General features: G+C 40.5%; 1 protein-coding gene across 4 annotated transcripts in view; it reads left to right on the top strand.

Moving 5' to 3' along the window:
* PRKG1 (protein kinase cGMP-dependent 1) overlaps positions 1-23,078 on the top strand; it is a 449,368-nt gene that overhangs the window by 47,013 nt on the left and 379,277 nt on the right. For all 4 annotated transcript variants that reach the window (XM_068689510.1, XM_068689508.1, XM_068689507.1 and 1 more), the window contains exon 2: positions 8,642-8,808. In XM_068689510.1, the coding sequence (XP_068545611.1) occupies positions 8,685-8,808 (124 nt within the window). In that variant the 5' untranslated portion in view covers positions 8,642-8,684. The remainder of the gene's footprint in view (positions 1-8,641; positions 8,809-23,078) is intronic.

Raw genomic sequence — 23,078 nt, forward strand, 5'->3', positions numbered from 1 at the left:
ATAGCTTTCCCTGTTGTTCTTCTGCTGAGGAGGAGCAAAGTGCTTCTGCAGAGCACATTCATTTTGCCTGGACAACAGCACATTTAGAAAGGCTTGCAACGTGTTTGTAGCCTCTAATCCAAGAGACGAGAATGAGCTGTCTCTGCTCAGAGGATCTCTAATTGGATTTCTGCATCTATTTAAATTAGGTTATCATCCACTTGGCAGGTTTCCTGCTTATTCCACCAGGGTGAAGTCCATCTCTGTAGCTGCTATCAGTGACTTGCTTCTCCAGGGCATCTAAATGCAGTTCTCTGTCTACATGTTCATCTATCACTATGAAGCCATGCAGACCTCCAAGTATGCTAATAAACTTTGGGGAACTGTTTTAGTTGCCATTTAGCTAGACTCTTGATACCTGCCTCCAGCCAGAGCTCGCTGCTTGGAGCTGCCACGAGTGGAAGTGTACGTGTGTCATTGCTTGATGGATGGAGAAACTCTTGTTCTAAAAGTAAGTAGGTGGTTCTTTTCAAGATACACTGCTGCGACCTTCAAGATGTGTTGTCTGGATCTCCACAGCTCAGTCTTGCCAGCTGAAGCCTCCTGGAAGAGTTTGGGAGTTCGGGTTGTTGCTTCATCCCTTGGCATTGTGGCATATGGCTACATATGTTTTCTCTGCTATTTCTGTTGGTGTGAAAAGTCTCCGGCACAGTCACGCTGGATGTGAGCACCAAAACTGAGAGATGTGTGAGAATAACATCCCTCCAAAGACCACTATTTTCTGGCCAGGCATGCAACCATCTGAGAGATGTCCTATTCCTCTTCACCATGCCCTTGCTACATGTTTCCGTGTTTTTCCAGGCTAGCTGCCCACAGCTCACACCGTTCCCTTCACCTAAGGAAGTAGCCACTCAGTCCTGTTTGGAGGTACTGGTAATGGTTTCTCAAAGTGAAGCCTGTGTGGGAGTTCCTGAGAAGTGTCAGCCATTTCAGAAGTAGGCAAATTGTGGTTGGTGAGAGATGACTTTCCCTTACTGAGAGTGCCATTTTCCAGTATCTAAAGCTGTTCTTTTGTAGGATGCAAAATACTAGCCTAGAAAAGGGTGGTAAATTAAGATATGTGGGGTGAGATGTTAAAATACTGCGGTTAATCCCCCCCAAAAAAACACAAACCATATCACTTGCCTACCATATTTTTATCCAAACAACACTTTTCAGTGTAGCTGAAAGGAGAGTTTCACATTCTTTTCCTTAAATTATTTTGCTTCTTAAATATCAAATGCCAAAATAAGATATAATAAGCAACAGTGTAAATGATCTGCATGTTTTACTGATATATTTAGAAATCCTAACTGGAGCTGTCTGATCGACACGTTCTTGACAGAGCTCCTCTATTCTGCAACTATAAGTCGTGTTTAAATACAAGCACACTGTAAATGTGGGGTTTATTTTCCTTTTTTTAAAGATTTAGATCAGGGCACAGTTGCTTTCCCTGTTGCTAGTCTCTTTAATCAAAATGTCAGTTAAATTTTTTTTAGTGTATTCCTCTGAAGAACATATTTTTACATCCAACTGTGCAGTAGCGGTCTCAGCCGAAAATGTTTAAGATCCCGCTCAGAAATTTTTTCTTGCGACTTGAAGACATGCTGGGGGCTGTATGTTGTGGGAAAGGCAAGTGCTATGAAAAAATCAGGAGTATAGTAAAACGTTTCCATGTTCTTCAGTCCTGGGCTTGAGTCCTACTCTATTTCCAGTTGGTTAGTCAAAAATAGCTCTCTGGAGTTATATTTAAATTTCCCTTTAAGAAACATTTAAAGTGGTCTTTATCCATAGCCAAAACAAATAGCTAATGTAGAGTTATTAGTTATTAATGGCATAACAGTACCACCAAGACTGAGATTTTTACCAAAAGGTCTTTTCTGTAGTGCTCTTCTAATATGGAACGTGTGCGAGTCTTAAAAGAGGATCCATTTATTCATTTGCAGGCTTTATTGTTTAAAGACATTATCCAGTATTATGTACTCCAGAAAGCTGGTGTTTCTAGTGCCTTGCTGTCATGCAAAAAGTGTATGCTGCCTTATCCTACAAGTGTTTGTTACTGTGCTGCCAGGCTTTAATGCAAAATCTCCCAGGGCAGTTGCTGAGGGAGGCCTCCACCTTTCTATAATTGACTTGTCAAAAGTAATTTTTATTACAACATAAACGCTTTTGTTTCAAAACTACCTTGCGGCAGAGTTGAAGTTGGTGGTTGAGGGATCAAATAATAATCTGAGTTCTACTTTCTGTCTTCTTTCTTCTGCAGGAACTGAGGGGATACCTACAATAAATAACAGTGCAAGGAAGAGATTTTAATTGCTGTCTTTGTTGACAGTCATTTTGTTATCACGGAAGCCTTTATGATTTTTAGGCTGATATTTTTAGACCTCTGTTCGTATAACTAGCCATGTGACTGTATTCATAACCAGGAGCAAGGCGATAAAGATTCCAGATAAGTACGTGGCTGTGCAGGAAATACAGGCCACTTGGTGGATTGAACGATCATATAGCAAGCAGCAGCAGTTTTATGGCTGGGCTTTTGTGTCTGTATATTACTGGTTTTTGGAAGGTGTGGGCTTTTTTGTGCTGAAAGGAGCATCTCCGAAGAGAACTTCTAAAATATCTCATGCAAATGACTTAACTTGACTGTTCTGAAGTTGCTGTCCTTGGGGATTAACCATACATCCTTCTGTCAGAGGTTGTGTTCTGTTGGTGGTTGAAGAGAGGATATTGAGGTCTTCTTCCAGAGCAGTACATGAGCATATGTGCTTTCCTTACATACACAAGGGCTTAGAATCAGTTAAATAAGTGCACTGTGAATGTGGGCTTTGAGTAAAGAGCTTTCCAAAATCTGTGAGAAGTTGGTGGTCTTTGCTTCTTGTGTCAATTAGAATGGATCCCCCTGTATGGAATGGAGGTATGTCCATGCATAAGCAAGAGAAAAATTCCTAAGAATTTTATTGAACACTTCTTGCAGTGTATTTGTATCCCACTGAATAGCTTCTGGAAAGCTGGAGCAGGCCTAATGCTTGCCTGTGTTTTCTCTTTTTGGAAGGAAGTGTTTTTTTTCCATAGCCACATTTTGTGGAAGTAAACACTTTCAAACATTTCATGGTGTGTATTTTAAACAGACGATTGTTGTAGGAATTGCCTGGGCTCTTGTGTTGCCCATTATATTCTGGTTGAGAAGCAGTCAGTGTTTTCCATGTTTCATACCTATTGAAATGAGCTGAACTCAGTGGGAAGGTATTGATAGGGAAGTTCCCAAAGGTAGAGACTGGGCATAAATACCTACAGATAGTCGTAATATATTTTAATTGTTGGTTAGATATAAACGATGTACATCTGTTCTATTTATTTAGCACATGTTGTTACAGCAGTGAAGGAACAGACCAAGAAAGATGCTATTGATCCTAATAGTGCTGAGCAAGCTTTACCCTATCAGTGTAAATACCAAGTCATCATCTTGTAGGGAGCTGCACTTCTCCTGCTTTAACGTTCAGCCCTGCAGGTGAGCTGCCTCTGGTCAAATGCCTATAGTTGTTGCTCTCCTAAATATGGTGCTTTGGGTCATTTTTAGTAGTTTGCAGACTCTTGATGGGGGAGGCTCTACAAAAACAGTTATCCCCACATCAGTATTGCCATAAAAGTTCCTAATGAAAATTTTTCTTTAAAGTTCAGAGGGAGGAACAGCTAAGGAAGGCTTCTTAGAAGAAAAACAAAACAAAACAAAAACCAAAAACTGTAGAGTGGTAAGTCAGTACAAAATGTATATATATATATATTTTTAATTTTTCTTTTTTCTTTGGAGACATCTTCCAGCCTGTTTGCCTACTACATTGCTTTTCATTTTTCTTCTTTGCATCAGCCTGATGGTTTAAAATGGTTTTGGTACATAGCTGTGCTGTTATGAACACAGTAACATTTAGATCTGCTTCCAGATCTTCTTTGTTAGCGTTGTTTAACTGAACTCTTGATTCCTTGTTTTTCTTGATGCTCCTCTGTTCTCCATTTGAGCCTGAGGTTCATCCTGACTCTGTTGCAAACTGATGCTGTTTGTATCCATGCAGTACATGTCAAAGAAGGCTTTGAATTTCTGTAAGCTTCCGTAGGTGTGTATTGCAGTAGCCTTCCCATCTGCCCTTAAATTCATCCTTTCCCTACACTCAGTGAGCACTTTTTTCCAATGTTGAAATAAGACCTTTTGGGACAAAGTTTAACTTTTTGTTCTAATATTTATTTTACGTGCTTGAAAGTACAAATCTAGCCTACAGAATGTGTATTTTTGCTGTGTGTTAAGAGACTGAGATGACTATTAATTTTGCTCTTTGTAAAATGTAAATTACTGACAGAGTAACAAGGGGCTGTAACACAGGGTTTGGTGTATTGCTGTGTATGCTGCAAGTTACTGTAGCATTAACTTTGCTTCTTACCTAGGGCTGTGTAACATTTCAGATTTTGTTGCATCTGCTACAAAGCAAAGTTTTTATCTTCTGCCTTCATGTTAGCTTGTGTAGCTGACAGGTGAGCAGCAGGGTCTTGAGCAAAATTCTGGGTCAGATTCTGCATCTGACGGCCACTGCAATAAAGTCCCAGCCCATCTGCTGCGACAGAAACCGTGGATGCATGTTTTGCAGGCATTTTGCTGCTCCTGAGCTGCTAGTCTGCCTTGCTGGGGGAGCTGGTAGTGTTGCTGAAGTCAGGGGACTGGGGTAGTCTGGTAGGGGGACTGGTAGGGGCTGGCAGCATGCAGATAGTGCAACTCTATGTGCTTTTCTTCTGAGGGGTGTTCCCAACCAGGCAGGCCACTTGGTGCACAGTGTATATGTTTTTAGCAAGCTTCTTAAGGTGCTTTTTGCATGACTTTTGCAATTAGGATGCAATTAGCTTGTTCCTACTGTTGTCTTATTAGTTACTGTGGTGGGCTTAAACTCATTTGGGAAAGGATGTGCCCCAGAGGAAGGTGCCATTTTATTTTATTTATTTTTTTAAACTGTTCACCTAGTTCCTGTTAGTTCAAAAGCTAGTTCTAGCTTTTGGTCATTATTTTTTTTCATAAAAATAGTAATTGCGTAGTGCCAGATTCCCACCTCTGGAGGGTAAAAGATGACAGCTACTACTGTCTGCTCTGAATGACCCTCTCTCTACATTAGGAGCCATTCAATTCAGCACCAAGTAAATATTCATGAAAATGTCCCGTTCCTAAAGCAGGGTCACTTGGAAAATGTCTATTCCATTATAAATATTGTAGACTTTTCTGTTTGCAGCTTCTTTCTGTTAGAAATTTTAATCAGAAAATGCAGACTAAATGCTCTTCAAAAGGAAAGATAATGAAACCGCTGCATCTTATTTAAACCACTTACTTGAAGCAGTGTATTTTTGGCCATTTTTAATATCTTTTTGTGTACCAATAGGTAGTCTTGGGTATTAACACGTCTGTGATAGATGCAGTCTTCAAATACTAACAGTTATGAATAAGGAATGATGCGGTTCAGAAAATTTTTAGTTATGGCTCCGTTGTGAACTATAAGCTAATTTATATGCTTTTAGTTTCATTTCATATAAAAACAAAAAGAAAAAAAATCTATTTACCTGAAATTTCATCGGGGAATTACATTGAAAGAAAACTGTGTAATAAAATAATATGTAAGTTGCTGAAGGCCTGGCATGTGCGAGTATGTGGAGTGGTAATCTACATTGCATGAATAATTTTTTAAATTATTAGACTGACGAATATTCTCTTGCAGGGAACTATAGAGTAAATCTTATTGTAGTTATGACAATGTATTTTTATTATCAACTAATTTTCAAATATGTCAAGCTAAGCTTTGCTTTTTTGGGAGGATGGATGGAATATTTGCAGATTAAAAGGTTTGTGGCTTACAAACTACGAAGCATAGTTTGGTTTGATGTGAATGCGCTGGAAAACCTGGAGTTTGGTTCATGAGGTGCCTGCTCCTTCAACAAGCACCTCCTGAGGTGTTTTTCTGCCATATTAGGTTGCCTGTATTGGAAGTCTCATTAAACTAATCATCCTTAAATAATAATACGTGTTTCGGTTGTACTCACATGTGACTGAGTATGTATGCAGTCTGCTCTATGGAGATATTGAGTTCTAAGATGCTGAGGTGTGGCAGGTTTGAAACTGCTGCTAATGTGACCGGTGTGCTTATCCTTCTAATGCCTTTGTATTTTTGTTGTTAAGAGCATTTGGATGACTTGGTGGGCCTCTGAACTTTAATTTCTCCATTATTTCTCTGTTGAAGGGTAGAGGCTTTTGAGGCCATGTAGCTGTTGGTTCACATGTACCCCTAGGGTTTAATCAGAATATTGTTGGGGTCACAAAATCCCCAAGCTGGTTCATCTCATGTATGTTCCACTGCTTCTCCCCAGAATGAACTTGCAGTCGATTTTCTTAGGCTCTGTGGTGCTCCTTTGCTGTCATTTAGACCAAGTTTCCCAGATCCTTTCAAATCCTTCGCAGTGCTCGATTCCTGTAAGAAAAGCATCGCTTTCTTGCTGTGGACCCCCAAACTACAGGGGTGGTCTGACACTCACCATGCCTCAATTCCTTATGGACTCTCCTGGGCATTCTTACAAACGCTCCGCTTGAAAGGCTGGCTTTATTTTATCAGGCAGAAAGCCTCATTTTGAGCCTTGGAATGAAAGAAATGGCTGAAATTGTAATGCTGGTTGATATGACTAATGTGAAAGCTTTTATTATGCTTTCTTCTTCAGCATGCTGTTTGAGTAATGCTAATAATTAGTGGCTTTGTTATGAGGGTTTCGGGGCCCTGTGGGGGTGGCTGAGACCAGAAGAGCAGTACTTAGTCAAGGCACAGCACAGAAAAGCGTAGCCATGCCATAGCACAGAAGGAGCGAGTGAGGAAAGCGGGTATCTGTCATCTAGGCAGCCTTACGGATTGCTGGCTTCTTTGTTGCTGAAAGCAAAAACAGCACAGACGTAGCTGTTCTTTTTGTGGCTTTGATTGGCCTGCACAAGGAATTAGAGTGATGGTGTGTGAAGTTAAACTGAATTTCTGGAGACAATCAGGTTTCTGCAGCAGTCCGAGCCCGTGCCTTCCTGCAGACAGTACTTGAAGGCCAGCCTGCTTCACATCCCGTGTGGCAGGGGGTCAGTGCTGGTGGCCTTTGATGCCTAGTTGTACATTTTGTTGAAATAACTCCAAAGCTATCGAACGCATAGAAAACATTTTAAATGTTGAAGGATTAAACCTGTGTTCTATGTAACCTTGAGGCTTACTTGAAAAGCACCATGACAGGGGCAGAATGTCTGCAAGGCCTACGGACTGGTTTGGGCTTCTGACAGCCCAGTCCGGTTCTTTTCCAGGAAGCCGTGATCCACTCATGGATCCTGTCCTTGAAAGACTTGTATCATACTCATATTTCAAAACCACAAAACTCATCGTAATGCATAAGCTCTGCAGGCAGCTGGGCTATGTCCATGTTAGCAAACAGTTCAGAAATGAAGCACTGAGGAGCCGGTGTCCACCCGTAGGTGCTTTGAGAGGCTTTAGTTTTGTCTGTTTTGTCTGAGTTTAGCATCCTCACTTGCTCATTTGCACAAGCTGCTGTAGGGGCCTTTACGAAATGCCATAGTGTGATAGTTACAGCCTGAAGGGAGGCTTGGAGGCTCCACCTGGGTGTGACCGATGGTGTGGTAAACTGTGCAGTTGTTGAGACTGAATCTCAGGAAAATCAGGGAAAACACTTCAGTGGTTTTGTTGCTCATTTCCTGTCATAGCATTACGCTCACGGTGGCCCTTCAGCAGCCTGGGCTGGTGGGAGGTGTCCCTGCCCATGGCAGGGCTGGAATTTAGTGATTGTTAAGGTCCCTTCTGGCCCAAACCCTTCTGTGACTGAAGAGAATGTGTGGGTTCTACTATGCACCCATCTGGACAGTCTCCCACAGAGATTTAGATGATGAAATTTGTGTTTTCATAAGAACCTGTATCCGTATAAGTTCGTCACAGTTTAGAACTTTGGACTCTTAACCCCATTGCATGCCAAGTCAGAACTGCATGTATAATTTTGGGCATGCTAATATAACTTTTAAATTTCCCAGTTAGTCTTCCAAGAAATGAATTGGTGATGTTATTCCTGTAATAGTGGTGCTTCCTCTGTTGAATGTGATTGTCTTTGGTATTTGATTAATACTCAGGGGATCACTGCAGTATCACACTCTTGTATCCTCCAGTTTGTGTCATTTAATAGAAATATAATAAACTTCGTAATAAATCCTTGAACTTCTTGTTTGTACAGCCTTTCAGTTTTGTATATGGAAGATATTTCAAGTAGCTCTGTTATTCTTTGTGTTATAGATGTAGCTAAACTCAAAGCTAAAAGGGGATCTTGCAATTGCCTGAGATCTATTTTCATTTCAAAACTATCTAAAATTATTTACAAAACTAGTTACAAGATTTTTTTTTTTAAACTTCTCTACAAATGGATTTCATCAGATTTCGAAGGAAAAAGTTTGGATTTTTTTTCCAACAAAATGGTCATTAGGGCGGGATGTGGTTGTGCTAAACTTCATGTGGTATTATTGAGCTTAGTGGGTGGACAAATGGATAAATCTTGCCTTTTTTTTTTTTTTTCCTTGCAGGTCCAAGGAGCTAATAAAGGAAGCAATCCTTGACAATGACTTCATGAAGAATTTGGAACTGTCACAGATCCAGGAGATTGTGGATTGTATGTATCCCGTGGAGTATGGCAAAGACAGCTGCATCATCAAGGAGGGAGATGTGGGTTCCCTGGTGTATGTCATGGAAGGTATGGTTGAAAATGCTAACAGTTCTTTTCCTTTTATGCAACATATGCAGATGAAAGCTGTATTTCATGGGAAAAATCATTTTGAAGAAAGAGGTTAAAAACGTTGTCTAAATATGGCTGTCGAAGAATTGTGTGGACTACTTTTGCCTGGAAAATTCCATACCAGAAATGTGTGCTTCCCTATATAAAGAAAGAGGGTTAAAGCTCTTAACCCAGCACTGAGATCTGTTGGAATAAGCCTCCATTAAATATAGTTCTTTGGCTTTGAGGCAGTATCAGTTCTTTGCTGTATACATTAGGGACGTAACAGAAATAATGGTGTTATGAAAATGGGAAATCATGGTAAAACAAGTAGAATGTGGTAATAGCTTGCTACCTTATAGGGTATTGAGAGAATGAGCTTTTAAATAGTGTCAAAGCATGTGGGATCTCTGCAGAAGCAATGTGTTTCATGATAGAAAACAGTATTTTTCTGCCTTGCGCACAAAATAAGTGTATCATCTGCAGTTTAGCATGTCTGATTTGTCACAGTACGTGTCGTGGCAGGGTTCTGTCTTCCTGGTGGAACATGAGAGCAGCAGTGGTGTTCTGTTGTTCCTGGGAGCCATCAGGTTTCTGAAAATCTTTTAGCTGGATGGGTGTTGACAGCACTCTGCTTTTCCAAAACGTCAGCTATTAGCATTTTGTGTTATTCTTTCCAAGTTCTCTAAGTTTGTATGCTGAATTGGGCATATTTTATGTATATTTTCACAGGAATTCTATGTTCATCTATAGGAGTTACTGAGCTTGATCAAGCCTCATGTCCATTTACTGTTGCATCCCTATTCTAACATCTGATAGTGTTGTGAAGAAAACATTGCTGTTTTAATTCGACTAACACAACAAATAAGTTGTTGGTTTGATTTGGTACAATACACATGAATAGATGCTTACAAAATCTCTTTGTGCTGCTGACACACTTGCAAGCATTTTGACCAGATAATACACAACTGGAACTGAGGTTTCCTGCTTGCCTTTTGAGTGAATATGAGAAAACTCCGGATTATGTATAATTTGTGTGTTTATATATATTTCTACATGCACAAATAAATTTCTTAAGTTGTTCTTTTAAACAGAAATATTCTCAAGGCAGTAAGCCATTCTTTAAACATGGTTTCCTGCCAAAGTCTTAATGTTGTATAGTTGCAAACGGTCTTTAGTAGTTTCAGAAAACAGCTTTAAGGTTTTGCCCTTTTAAGGTTAAATTCTTTCTCAGGGCACAGCTTTAATTTCATTAGCTTTTAATATTTATACATTCTGCACACTCAAATGGTATTTTGCATTAGGAAGTAGTTAGTGGGAGATTCCAAAGCAAACAATATGTTCCCACCCTAGCATTATGTTGGAAAGATGTAGGTTTTTCGGTCCTACTCCATTTGAATACAGAAACTATTTTGATGAAGTGCAAGATCTGTCCTACCGGTAAGAACATACTGTTTTAAAACAATACCTGAATATTATTTTTTTTTCTATAGTGAAGTGTTTTTGTAGTGCAGTTTCTTATCAGACAGTTCTGCGTTTGTTTGCCAAAATGCCATCATGTCAGAGGCATGCTTGTAGTGTTTCTGCTGCATGACTACTTTTGGATGTTATGTTCAGCATTGTCCCTTGGATAAGCCCTATAACAACAGAGCGCCTTCACAATGAGCGCATTCTCATCTTCTGTTGTGTCCTTGCATCCTTTGGAGAGTATTTTTGGGGCTTTGTGAGCAGACCTCTTTCCACCATGGCTTGGAGTGTTGAACATAGCTGGGTACTCAGATGACTGTTATTTGATGTATGTGATGGTGTGCTACTGCTTTGACTTCCCTGAATTTAAGAAATGTTTCTAACTGTTGCTTCAAACTCTGTCCCCTGATTCTTGTCTTCTAAAACAACTGTATGTGGAAGACAACATCGTGTCATTTGGGCTCTTTAGCTTACCCTTGCTCGTCGGGCAGCTCCCTGTGTATGAGGGCATGACTTGGCTCTCCCCCAGTATTTGTTCAGTCTTGTAATTTAATTTAAGATTATTTAGATAGCTATGTAAATATGCATAATGCTTTACAAACAAAATTATGAAGAGTTTATAGTCTTCGGTTAGACATAATGCAATGAGTGATGATGAAGTAATGGAAATGGGAGATGATGTTGTCAAATGGGATGGGTTATGGTTATGACAGCAGGCTCATTTGCTCATTTTGGCTTATCACTCTATCTCTTCAATTATTAAACAGACAAAAAACTACAACCAACTACAACTTTATTCTTTGTAGAGTTCTGCTGGAAAAACCTGTCTTTATGAAATTAGTGAGACATATTTTATTTTCTCAAAAATTGCATAAACACTGCGAATGTTTCTTCCATGTATTCCTCTTTCCTTCCTTGCTTGGGGTTATAAGTGTGATGAATATGAATTAAAATTACTCATGAAGATAATTTGATAACCAGTACTATCAGGCAAGATGCTAATTTATGATTTAACATTTAGATAGAGCCTCTTACCAGAAGTCTGAGATACATTGGTGATGTTTCCTTAGACTAATTGTAAATCATAATTTAAGTAAGACGGATTTGAAAACATCCATCACTTTCACTCTTACTTTCTGCATTCTCTTTTATTACTGTAAAGCGGCCATAGTCTCCATTTTAAGTTTCTGCTTATCCTTGTAAGGCTTATTAGACCTGAATATTCTGCTAGTCTTGGTGAGACCTTTATAATTATGATCCTTGAGTGTTTTGGTTCTTTGACCTGGATGTTAGAATACTTGCCTCTGTGACACTTGCTGAGCTCGGGGAATCTTAAAAGGCTGAATAATGATGAGTGTTAAAACCCAAACTCTTCTTTCTTTACTGTAGCTTGATTACAATTTCTGAAAGTAAGTCCAGACTTGCTATATTTTTGGATGGAAATGACTGTAGCGCTGTACCTCAGCAAAGTGTCAGGAGAAGTCTTGACTCTACTTTCCCATGTTCTCTTTTGTTCTATCAGAAAGGTAATTCGCTGCTGCCTGATACCAGGTTTGCACGAACAGTCACTTTCATTCATGCATTTGCCCATTAGTACCCGTGATAGCAGGTTTGACTCCTTGTGTTCTTTGTCCTATTATTTTTACCTTGCGTCTGCTGTCCTGCCCTCCTGGTATTTCTTTTTACGATCAGGAGCCAGAGCAGCGCTGGGTTACTGAGGTGAAATACTATCAGAGGGAAAGCAGCATAAGGTTGAAAGAGAAAATGTGCTCTCCATCTCCAGCATGCTGTTGTCCAGTGTGAAGAGGGTAGGAGCATGGCTCTCACGTGTACCATGCTTCCGCTGGATGACCTTTTGTTCTTCAGGCCCAACAGGAGGGAAACATCCACCAGATTGAGGAGCTCTTAATCTAAACACCCTCAAGCCTAAATGTTCACTGATCAGGAGCTGGCTTTAGAGGGTGTTTGTATAGAATAGCTCTTCAGTTGCGCACGGCTAAGCTAGATGTGCAGTTAGTTACCATGTTGAGAGGATGAGACTAGTAATATTCTCAATCACGTCTGTAAAAGTAGGTCTGGTAGACTTCCCTCTTCTGGCTATGTGTCTGGACTTTTGGACTGGCTCTATGTTTCTTCATTCAGAAATTTTTTTTGTAAAGGCTTTTGTTTGTCGTTGTTAAAAAAGTTATTGAAATACAGGCAGGATTTTTAAGTGGAAGATTACCTGGTTTTCTGGGGGTATTCTTCACGGGCTTTCATGAGGTACAGCCGTTAGAAGCTAACTAGCAAGAGCCGTGCTTGTTGGAGAGCCCTCCTGGGTCACTCTCTAGGACAACCCTGCTGCACAGTGCCGCATGGTGTCCTGAGCACGAAAGCCTGAGGATCATTGCTTCTCGTGCAACAGCCAAAAACTGCTCTTATAACTGTGCTTTGAAGGTGAAAATTAGTTGTGGTATAAGTAAGTATTTATTCTGGGCATAAACTGATGGAAAAAAAAATACCACGTGTGCTCTGACCACCTACAGCAGAGGCATGCCTTCATGGTGTTTGAAGCTGATATTGAAGAGAGGGATGAGTGATGTTGTAGCTTCTGCATCTGAACTAGTCTATGCTGGCACTCTGACTGCAAGTAAAGCAATTTTGAGGATAAAATAAGCTAACCAGAAATACTGCCTTTTTGTTAGTAAGTATGCTGCTTATACATACTAATATGAGCAGATGTTGAACAGACTTTTGTCTTATTATTTTTTTGGTCTGAAAGAAACCTCAGTTTTATCTCTGCTGGTCAGTCATATTCTGTCTCTAGAATTAGGCCATTACCTCCAGTTTTCTTTAAAGGGAAAAGGAAAAAGTGTTATCCAGGCTCATGTTTTGCAGGTTTGGATTGGTTGTCTTGAAACCTTTTTTGGGTATTGCATTTCTGAAACTTTCTGAAAGCACTTAAAAATGTGAAAACCTGGAAAGGTCTCTTTCTGAGAGATGCATCTAGATCTGTACCGTGTTGACAGCCTTGAGTTATGTGTGGGTGTTACCTCACACTAATGAGGATAAATGTGATATCCCACATCTGAAACCAAATGTTTCCTCTTGCGCTACCTCTCTGTCTGAACCTGTCAACTGCAGGATGTCATGTTTGATGGCTGCATTATGAAAGGAAAATATATTGGCAGAGCTGTAGATGAACCAGGTGACAACGTAGAAGTTTTAGGCTCTCATGTGGATAACAGTCATGCCACTATAAACAGTTAAAATTTTTTGTTCTGATTTTTTTAGAAACTATATTATTAGGTTTACAGAGCCCTTCTTTCATGCTTGTTGCTATTCCGATGAAATATTGAAATAAGTAACAGAGTGAGTTGTGTGGAGGGGATTTAAATTACTTGAATGAACTATTTTGTGGCTTATCCTTCTGTGTTGGCAGTGGGGGCTGTAAAATCCTCCCTGATTGCTTGTCCTGCAAGTTGGTACTGAGGTTGCAGCCCTGCCAACACCCATTGGGCTCCTGGCGCTGTGGGGATGAGAAGGGAGGAAGCAGTTTTCTGAGAGACCATGCTGGGAAGCAGCCTATGCTTTCCCCATCCCATCTTTTAGAGCAACATTTGAGAGGAAAACCCACTAAATTTCATTTTACTTTAATCTTCAGTCAAGGAGATTCTCCTTTGGGAGACTTGGTTTTGCGCTTTGTTCTTCATAGCTTCTCCAAAGCAATGAAACGTCTAATTGTGCTTTCCCATGGGGATGTGGGGTTTGGGGAGTTGGAGACATCATGGGGAGGAGCGCGTTCCTAGAAAGTGCAGGATTTGCAAGCAAGTCAAGCTCAGGGAACACAGAGGAAGATAAATACAGTCTCTGCAGCCATTTGAACTACAGAGAGAAATGCAAGAGGCCCTAGAAGATCTGCCGTCAGAGGCAGCAGAGCTGTCTGGTCTCAGATGAGATTCTTGGGATCTTACAGCAACTCCGCAGTCTGTTGGAATTTTTGTTGCTGAATCAAAAACCAGAGTAGGCATGTAGATACTATCTGTCTTCCTCAAGACAACTTGCTGCCGCCTGCGGGTTATCACAGCTTTTGCCCAAGTTTTCTGCTACCATAAGGCTTACCATTAATCTGCTGGTCAGCATGCTTATCCTTGTTCTCATTTCTGAAGGTGTGCTGGATGGAGTACATCACCCCTCTCTCCTATTTGCTTTTGGCAATTATGCAGTTACGTGTTTTTTGTTTTGTTTTTAATGGGAGAGTGATCACTGCAGACTCTTGGCTACTAAATGCGATCATGCACAAATACTGCATTCAGTCTGTCTTCGTGTCACCTCTCTCTGACCCTCTGTTGTCTCTTTTGGACTAGTCTCAATAAGAATCTGATTTAATAGGACATAATTGCTCTTCTAGCCCTAGGGTCTTCTGAGTCAGTTCCTTCTCTTCTCAGAAAGCATTTGGTCGGGTTGTTTTTTCTAAACCAGAGAGAGATGTAGAACAGAGGCCCATGCTGGATTTAAGTGGACTAAATGCCTTTGCTCCCAATTTTTTTTGGGCTGGGGCATCTCGCGCCAGTGCTGCGTGCTGCAGTGATGTGTGGAGAGGCTGAGCTGAGTTCACGCAGGTGGGGACCTGCCTGGCTGCCGTGTGCACCTGAACAGTGTCCTCACTAGACTTTCTCAGGGTTGGTGGCCCTTCATACCATTTGTGGAACCACCAAGTTGCAGCTTTTGTGTTGGAGGACCCAGACAGTTTTCAGTGCTTTTTCCAGATGTACTCCTTGTAACATAGCTGGGTATTCCAACCTGCCTTGCCACCTTTCAGCATCTCCTGAAGATGCTTGGGAAGGTGATAATGGGTGCATCCACTCTAATTAGGGTTTTTCCTAACACAATTGAGGCAGTTCTACTTTAAAAACTTACGCTGCCTTTCAGTGTGAGTGTTTTGTGCTCTACCTGAGCCTCTAAACCTCTTTTCAAGAGGGTTGGATCTGCCTTCCCAAGCAAACATCAAAAAATAGCATCTCAAGGCACAGATGTTAGGTGGCTCTTGAGACTGGAGAGCATTTATTCAGTGTCCATAAGGGGCTGTGTGTAGGAGGGAGTCAATTAGACATTTGTGGCAAAATGGGGTTTTCTGCACAGCACGCCAACAAATCAGTACCCTCTGCAGAAGCTGTCTTTCACTGTACTTCCCACTGGTTTTGTAAAAATGTATTGTGGCATTAGTGTCTTCTTCACTCATCTGTTTAATGTCTTCTTTTTTTATTTTATTTTTATTAATTTATTTTTTTTTCATCATGCTGGAGTTGGGCACATTTTTCCTGCAGTCTGAGATACCGTTCCGTACTGGAGGCCTGCAGCCTTCATGGGTTTCCCATTCATGTCTTTGTTTTTCCATGGAATTAAGTGGTTTCATGGCTGTTTCCTCTGGGAAATTTTCTTTCTGTAGTTACTCATTCCTCTGTACATCCCCATGTCCAGCACTGAGACCACTAGATATCAGGGCAGGACCTTTTTGCAAGGCTTACTGAGCTTAAGAGGTTCTCTAGGACTGATGCCTTTGCTCTTGAGGTTCCCCTATTTCAGAGCAAGCTTTGTTAGGACTTGTTGGAGGCAGAAATACCATGTGTCATTCTACCTGTGTAAGACATCTCAGTAGCTTCCAGTTGGAAACTGGCCTTTCGTGGTGCCAGCATGTTTATAAGAGTTGAAGACCATCCCTTGGGCAATGTAGATGTGCTAAAAGATTATTCCTAGAGCTCCCAACAATAGGACTTTACACAAGGGCCCAAGGAGCAAACTTGCTGTCATTCATTATGTGTGTTCACATCTGGTGCTGCATCCCCTCTAACTCAGAGTCCAGGAGAAGAGTCTGTAGGACATAGGAGTGAAGAGTGAGATCCTAAAATGCTTCTGGTTGCTTTGCTTTCACCTTTTGGTGGGTATTTCACTTGAGGATTTCCATGAAGCTTATCCCACCTCTTTGGTGGTGAGTTTTTTTTTTTTCTACCAGTCATTTGATGCTTTTGGGACTGTTTTGTGGCCTGCCTGAGTACTTGCAAAAAACTTGGTAACGTTACGTTGAGCCCTGCTCAACAAGAACAATTTTGCTGTTTTTGGCACTCTCCAGTAGCTGTACTTGTATCACTTGCCATCACAATACCATCATGCCCCTGTCTGAGGCGTGAGATCCCAAAAGACAGCTTGATGTGTGTGCTAGTGTCAGCTGTGTCCTGCTTGGGAGTACTCAGGGCATTTTGCTGTCACCTCTTCAGTGGCGTTAATACCCCAGGAGAGTACTTAGGAACTGGCAGCTTACGAACAATAAGAAGGTTGCCATGTGATTTTGCTTCCTTTTTGTGGATGCAGTGTGAAAACGTAGAGCACTCGAGAAGTCTCCATAAGGTATCCATCGAATAGAGAAGTGCCTGCATGTTTGCTGCAGCAGTCTGCAACTCCAGCTAAATCTGCTTCAGCACTTCACAGGGGGCTTCACGTGACATATATTTTATAATTCACAGGTTCCTGTGAATTATAAAAGTGTCCATCAATGTGAAGGTGGAACAGAAACCTGTTTGTTATTTTTCCAGGATTTCTTAAACTATTGCTTTCAGAAATTGAGCATTGTTCCAGCTGCTTCCATTTGGAGTTACTACAATTCAGGATAAAATCTGATCATTTTTTTTCCTTCCCCTCTACACCCCAAAGTAAAAACTGTGGTTATTTACTGGTTAAAAATCCACAAGGAGGATATCTCACCAAAGTCTTTTGCCATAAGTAGGCGAAGTGTGCACTTTGTGGCTGTTGCATTGAGATGGCTTGGTTTTGCTCTCTTGAGGCCCAGCCTACAAGAGCACAATTACGGATGCTTGTTGCTCTATTTTTTCAAATCTATTTATCAACTTAAACCCTGTTTCTAGCAGTCTTCTGGGATAGGATATATGAATGTTCAGCTGCTGTGTTCATTTACTGTGTGGTGTTTGAGAGCTTTCTGTATTGCCTGTCTCTGAGAGAAATGGGGTGTTTGTGCTCTGTTGTTTTCATATGTAGTACAATATAAATGCAAGTGTTCCAGCTTTATCATCTCGTCACTTTAATTCTATAGTGTCTTAGTAATTAACTCACCTAAATGTAGCTATTTACTCATATTAGACAGGAAAAAGTAAATATTTCTTGCACTTATATCATGAAATGTTCATGAGATCAACTACGATATGAAATTGTGATTGTCACTGTGGCAGTGTTTTATAGGCGGTGATTGTGTTCATGATCAGATGTAGTTTGATATTTGTTGAGTATAAAGTAATTATATTTAAAGCTACAGAAGTAACTCTTTGCACTTAAATGACTGCACAATAAGAACAATAGGGGTCTATAAACATAGTACTGGAATATTGCTCCAGTGGGTCACTGGAGATACTCTGATTTACCCTTTCTCCGGAAAAGAACTCCAACAAAACAGCAAATTGTTGTGTGTGCATGAATATTTGTGTGTGTATATATACACATATATGTGTATATATATATATATATATATACTTATATATATATATATATATTAGGAACTCATATGAAAGTAATAGACTTGTTGAATCAAAGAAAACCAGGGTTTATAGAAGGAAAGATTATAATGTGTTATTAGGGCAGTGGGAACATTCATTGTCACCTGAACCAGGATTTAGGAAGGAAGGTCTGAATAAATCTCACAGGTATTAGCATACGAGCTTGCAAAACAGAAATACAGTTTAGGCAGGAGTAACACAGTGCTGTCTGTGACCACCGTCCTGCAGCACTGCTCAGCTATGGCGCTTCATGAGGTGAGCAAATAAATCAACACAGACGAGCTACAGGTTATGTACTGACCTCTGTATAAAGAGCAAAGAAACAAACAAAACCCTAAACCCTATATAATTTATGTTAAGTAATTGCATGGTGTTGCACTTAAATTCTAAGGGTATTATTTGATTAAATAATTCCTTTTCAGTCATCAAAACCTAACCTGTGGTTCATTTAAGCCAGTATTTGGTACCAGGGGAGGAGAAAATGCAATCAAAGCTGGGAGCTAGTGACTTCAGACCTATCAAATGCTTCCTTTGTAGCTATCTATGTGATAATATTAATAGTAAAACCACTTCAGGCTTCTCAAGGTATTGCAAAATTCTGGTCAGTGGAGAAGAGGGAAATGTACAGTAATTAAAGTCTTTATGTGAATCCTGTCAAGCACCTGAACAGCTGAGTCTCAGATCTCTGTCCTCATTCAAGTCATGCTGTTGGTGTGAGCTTACCCATTACATTCAGTGGAGAGAACTGCCTGGCAGGTTCTTAAGCAATGCTTTAATAATTTTAGTGTCAAGATGACCTGAAAATATTTTCATTTTAAAAATCAAAGTCCAGCTTTCTTTGGGATCCGCTCGTATTCACCTTTGCGACTCTTGTTCTCAGTCTCTTTGCGGTGTATTACTGAGCAAGGCTGGAGCAAATTCAGCAGAAGCTGCAGTCTTCATTGCTAGGGAGGAGTATTTGGAGTTTATCAAATAGATATATTGTCCTGTAAATGCATTCAAACAGCCTGGTTTGTCTGCGGGCAGTTAAACATTCATTTTCCCCATTTCAGGGAAGAAAATGCATAGGTGTAACCGCTTAAAAAAGGGCTCTCAGTGTAGAGGAAACATAATTGAATGTATGTTCTCCTCACGTAAGATCATAGTTGTTGATGGGCTATTTAGTTTTCTATTTCTCAGCAGTTATGCAAAGACTGCTTTTGTCCTGAAGGAGGGTTTTATTTACCAAATAAATTGGTTAGATAAAGTCTCATTCATTTTATTAATAGCAGCTGAAAAGGGAGGCACAAACGGCTTTGTCTCCCCCACTGTTCCATGATTCCCTTTTACTGAAACTACCACAACTGCAATGTAAAACAAAAGGGTTTTTCATCATAATAGTATACATGAAAGTGCTTGGATTTTGACCTATGTTTCTGCCCATTAAAATCCATGGCTATACAATTTAGACTATGTATGCAGATAGAAAGACTCCAGTGTTAGCAATCCAGACTATTATTAAAGGAACATTAGAGGCAAAATGTTCTCTTTTGTTAGGCTTGATTTAGGCTTGATTTGTTTTGGATTGCTTGTTTGCTTTGAAAGCTGATCTACAAAAAACAAGAACTGGTAGAGCCCCCTGCCCTTTCCTAATGCTCTAGGTTTTACAAAGAAAGCTCAAAATAAACAATCCGGGGAAGAGAGAGAGGCTTCCTGCTTCTTGCTTAAACTGGAAATTCGGGTCATCTCTACTTGTAAGATTAATTATTTTTTAAAGTAATCTGAAGTGGAAAATGAGAGAATAAAAACAGGACAATGGGGGAAAGAAGGGGGTTTCTGGTCTGCAGAAATCCAGTGTCTCTCATACTTGAGTTATACAGCGTGCTGTTACAGATCAGTCGAAATGGAGGGGATGAAGGTGCTTGCAGCATCCTGGTGGGTGAGGCCTGCACCATGCGGGTCCTGGGTGCCATTCAAGTGGTAGCTTGGTCGCAGCTGTCCCACGCAGCAGTGGGTGAAATGGGGAAACCCAGCAGCGGTCCTGAGTCACAGAGGCAAGATTTCAAAATACATACGTGCTCCTTGAGTGCTTCGCCCTGGTTGAATACACAGGGGAAACGCAGGTGAAACTTCATCTCCCTCCTCTTCGCAGTGGGAACATCTCCCATGGCTCTGTTTAGCCAAGTTTCTCTGCAGACCAGAAGTCTGAGATGGCAACATCAGAGAAAGAGTGGAATGAATGGGAATAAGGTCAGGCAAGTGGGGAGATTTTGATGTCCTTCAGCAAAGTTTTCTTATTTTTCTTTCTGTTTAACACATTGGTCCTGGTCTCAAAATTTTGTGTAGCACTTGCAGATGAGTCTTGGAAAAAGTGGAGGATTTTTCTCATAGGAAACTGATCCGATGTCTATGTATCTAAAAGATTTATGTTTGCAGGGTGTTCTTCTAAAATAATAGAAATTACAATGTATCCCAGCAGCTGCTATTCATAGCACATCTAGGCGGAGATGCTAATTAAATGCAATCTGAATACATAGGAATTTAAGATTGAAAAACTAATAAAAACAAGATGTTTTGCTATCCTTTTGCTGAATATTTTTATAGCCTCTCAGTTCTGACTGAAAACAGCTATTTTGTGAAGCAACTAGAACATGAAATAACTCCGGGTAGGCTTTCTCATATTAAAAATAAAAGCAGAAGGTGAGGTTTGAGATGATGTGGATCTTGAAAAGCAATAATCCTGTTGTAGTTATGCAGCCGCATCCTTCCTGTAGAGATTCACAAGGGACTGTTTATCGCTGCTGAATTGATACAAACTCTTATCTTGAAGTGGGAGGAAACTTTAAGTTCTTTTCTGCTAATGATGCATAGCGTTACAGGTTTCTTCAAGCTAATCATACGTTGTGGTGCTTCTTGCTCTTTATCAGCCTTCACCTCCTTTCTGGTTTTGTCATTGTCCTTGAGAGGATGGAGAGGGATAGGAGCTTCTGAGAGGACTTCGTGCACAGCTGGGTGAAACCTTATATAAATGAACCTTTGCAGGGTTTTGAGCTCAAAACATTGTGTTCTTGCCCAGGTCCTCTTGTGGCAGTTGCTGCCAGTGGAAAAATAAAGCCAAATTCTAATACTGATAAAAGAGCTTCAGTGGGAAATAACAGCCCATGGCAAAACTCTGCTAACTTTGCTACTGCAAAGTGCTGTAAAACTTGTGAATTCTGGTGCAGACATCCCTGGAAAAATATTCTTATGGACCGTGGGCTGGTTTCTGTCCCTAAGCCTGGTGGTTTTCCAGTTTGTAGTAATCCATAGGGGAGACGCAACCCAGAGGTTGTAAAACTCTTAGGTTTGAGCATAGACCTTTGTTACAGCTGGGTGGTCAATGTGCCCTAAAATGACAACAATTTCCAGAGATCTCCTTTAAACACTGGTTTCCTGTGTTGAAATTTGGACTGAACTAAATCAGTGGAAGATCTTTTTTCACCAAGGAATGTGTTTATTCCCAGTCAGTACAAGATAAGAGAGGAAGGTGGTGTTCTTGGTAATGTTCATCTGGAGGGAACAACTGGACCTCAAGAGCTGCATGATGAATGAAAAGAGAGGAAGTTTATTTTCTGCTTTTCTTCAGCAGCTCCTGCTTGTTATCAGTTGTCAGCTATCTGCAGTACATTGTTTTCCTTCTTGGAAAAAACAAGCCTTTTTCAAGACCCTGCTTAGTTGGAAATATTTAACACTGCAGGACTAACCTTGCTCATAACTGCTGCTCAGAGGGTAATTTATTTCCTAGTCTTGTGCTTTGTTATTGAACAGATCGTGACTGTTGGGGAATTCAAGCATTTTTGTTTCCTTAGCTGCTTTTGGTGATGGTTGGGAAAGCTGGAGAGGGCTGAGATGTCCCAGCAGGTTCTCTTGCTGCTTTGTCCTTTGAATTTTATTGGTAACCTCAATTTTCCATCTTTCTTTTGCAAAATAAATGTCTTATTTAACTGTTTGAACAAGCAAGGCGGATGTTTCTTACTGTAAACCTGTTGGGAAGGAGGCCAGGGAATCAAACAGCCAAACACAGAGTCCCAGCATAGTCTCAGAGTTGTGTTTTTTTTTTTTTTTTTTTTTTTCCTCCTCACAATTCTGGAGAACTCGGGGCCTCAGGGTACACCTTAGCAGCCCCTATTCCTGCTATGGGGGAAAGCGTAGTGCCCCTATTCCTGGTGTGTGGGTCAGAGCCCCGTGGATTGCAGCAGGATGGCCAGGACCATGACCTCCACCATAGCAGGAGGCATGTCGTCCCGTTGGCTTGCTTTCTTTCTCAGCTGGCCATCCTTGTCACCAGAGGGGTTTTTTGCTAGATCTTGCAAGATACCTGCTCATTTTCTGAGCTGGAAGTTTGCCACCAATCTTGAACGTTTATGTCAAAGGACAAAAATAAAAAATAATGCTCATAGTAAGCAAAAGCTAATGGGAATAAATGTACAGTAGAACAGTGTGTTTATGTGAGGACATTCCAAGATGATTTTTTAAACGCTAGTCAGGCTGAGTCGATAAGAGAATGGGAGGGCTTTACTAAGATAAACAACGAGATAAATAGCCTAGGTGACAAATGTCTGAACAGTTAATGGGCTAAAAATTCTTGCTGGACTTTTATTAGCCCTGAGGAAGTGGCGAGGATGATGTGTCCTAAAAATATAGTTTTAATTTTCCAATACCTGTGACTTAAAATTGGCATTCAGGAGGCCTTTTCCATAAATCTTGCACTGTATCGCATCATGTGGAAAAGAGATGTACTGAAGGCTTGTTTCACTGTCTTGAGATTTGCTATGTGCTGTATTCACAATATTATGCAGATCAGCTGTCAAACTGTGGAATATCTGAGTTAAGAATTGTTCTGATCTGAAACTAGAAATCAGTTAAGTATTCACTCTAATATTACAAATTTTGAAGAACTCCATAAGCAGTAGAAAGAATCCTTGTATGTAAAAGTTTGCCGCAGATGTCTGTATTCTGTTTCAGCAACGTGGTTGTTACAGCATCAGTGTTAGCTTTTCTTACAGTCCTGCCAGAGACTTGGTTAGGTTGGGCTCTGGTTGTTTAGGATGTTATTCCCCATAACGTCATTTTACAGAGCTGTTAGTGAGAGGGAGCACACTGCTGACCTTGCAAGCGTGCTCTTCAGTAAATGCAACATGCCTTAGCCTTGAGACTCTCCCATAAACCCTGCATATTTTCCTAAACCTGAAGAAATCCACCTTTAGGGTAAGTAGAAAAGTA

The sequence above is a fragment of the Anas acuta genome, chromosome 7, assembly GCF_963932015.1.
Source record: "Anas acuta chromosome 7, bAnaAcu1.1, whole genome shotgun sequence".
Lineage (NCBI taxonomy): Eukaryota > Metazoa > Chordata > Aves > Anseriformes > Anatidae > Anas > Anas acuta.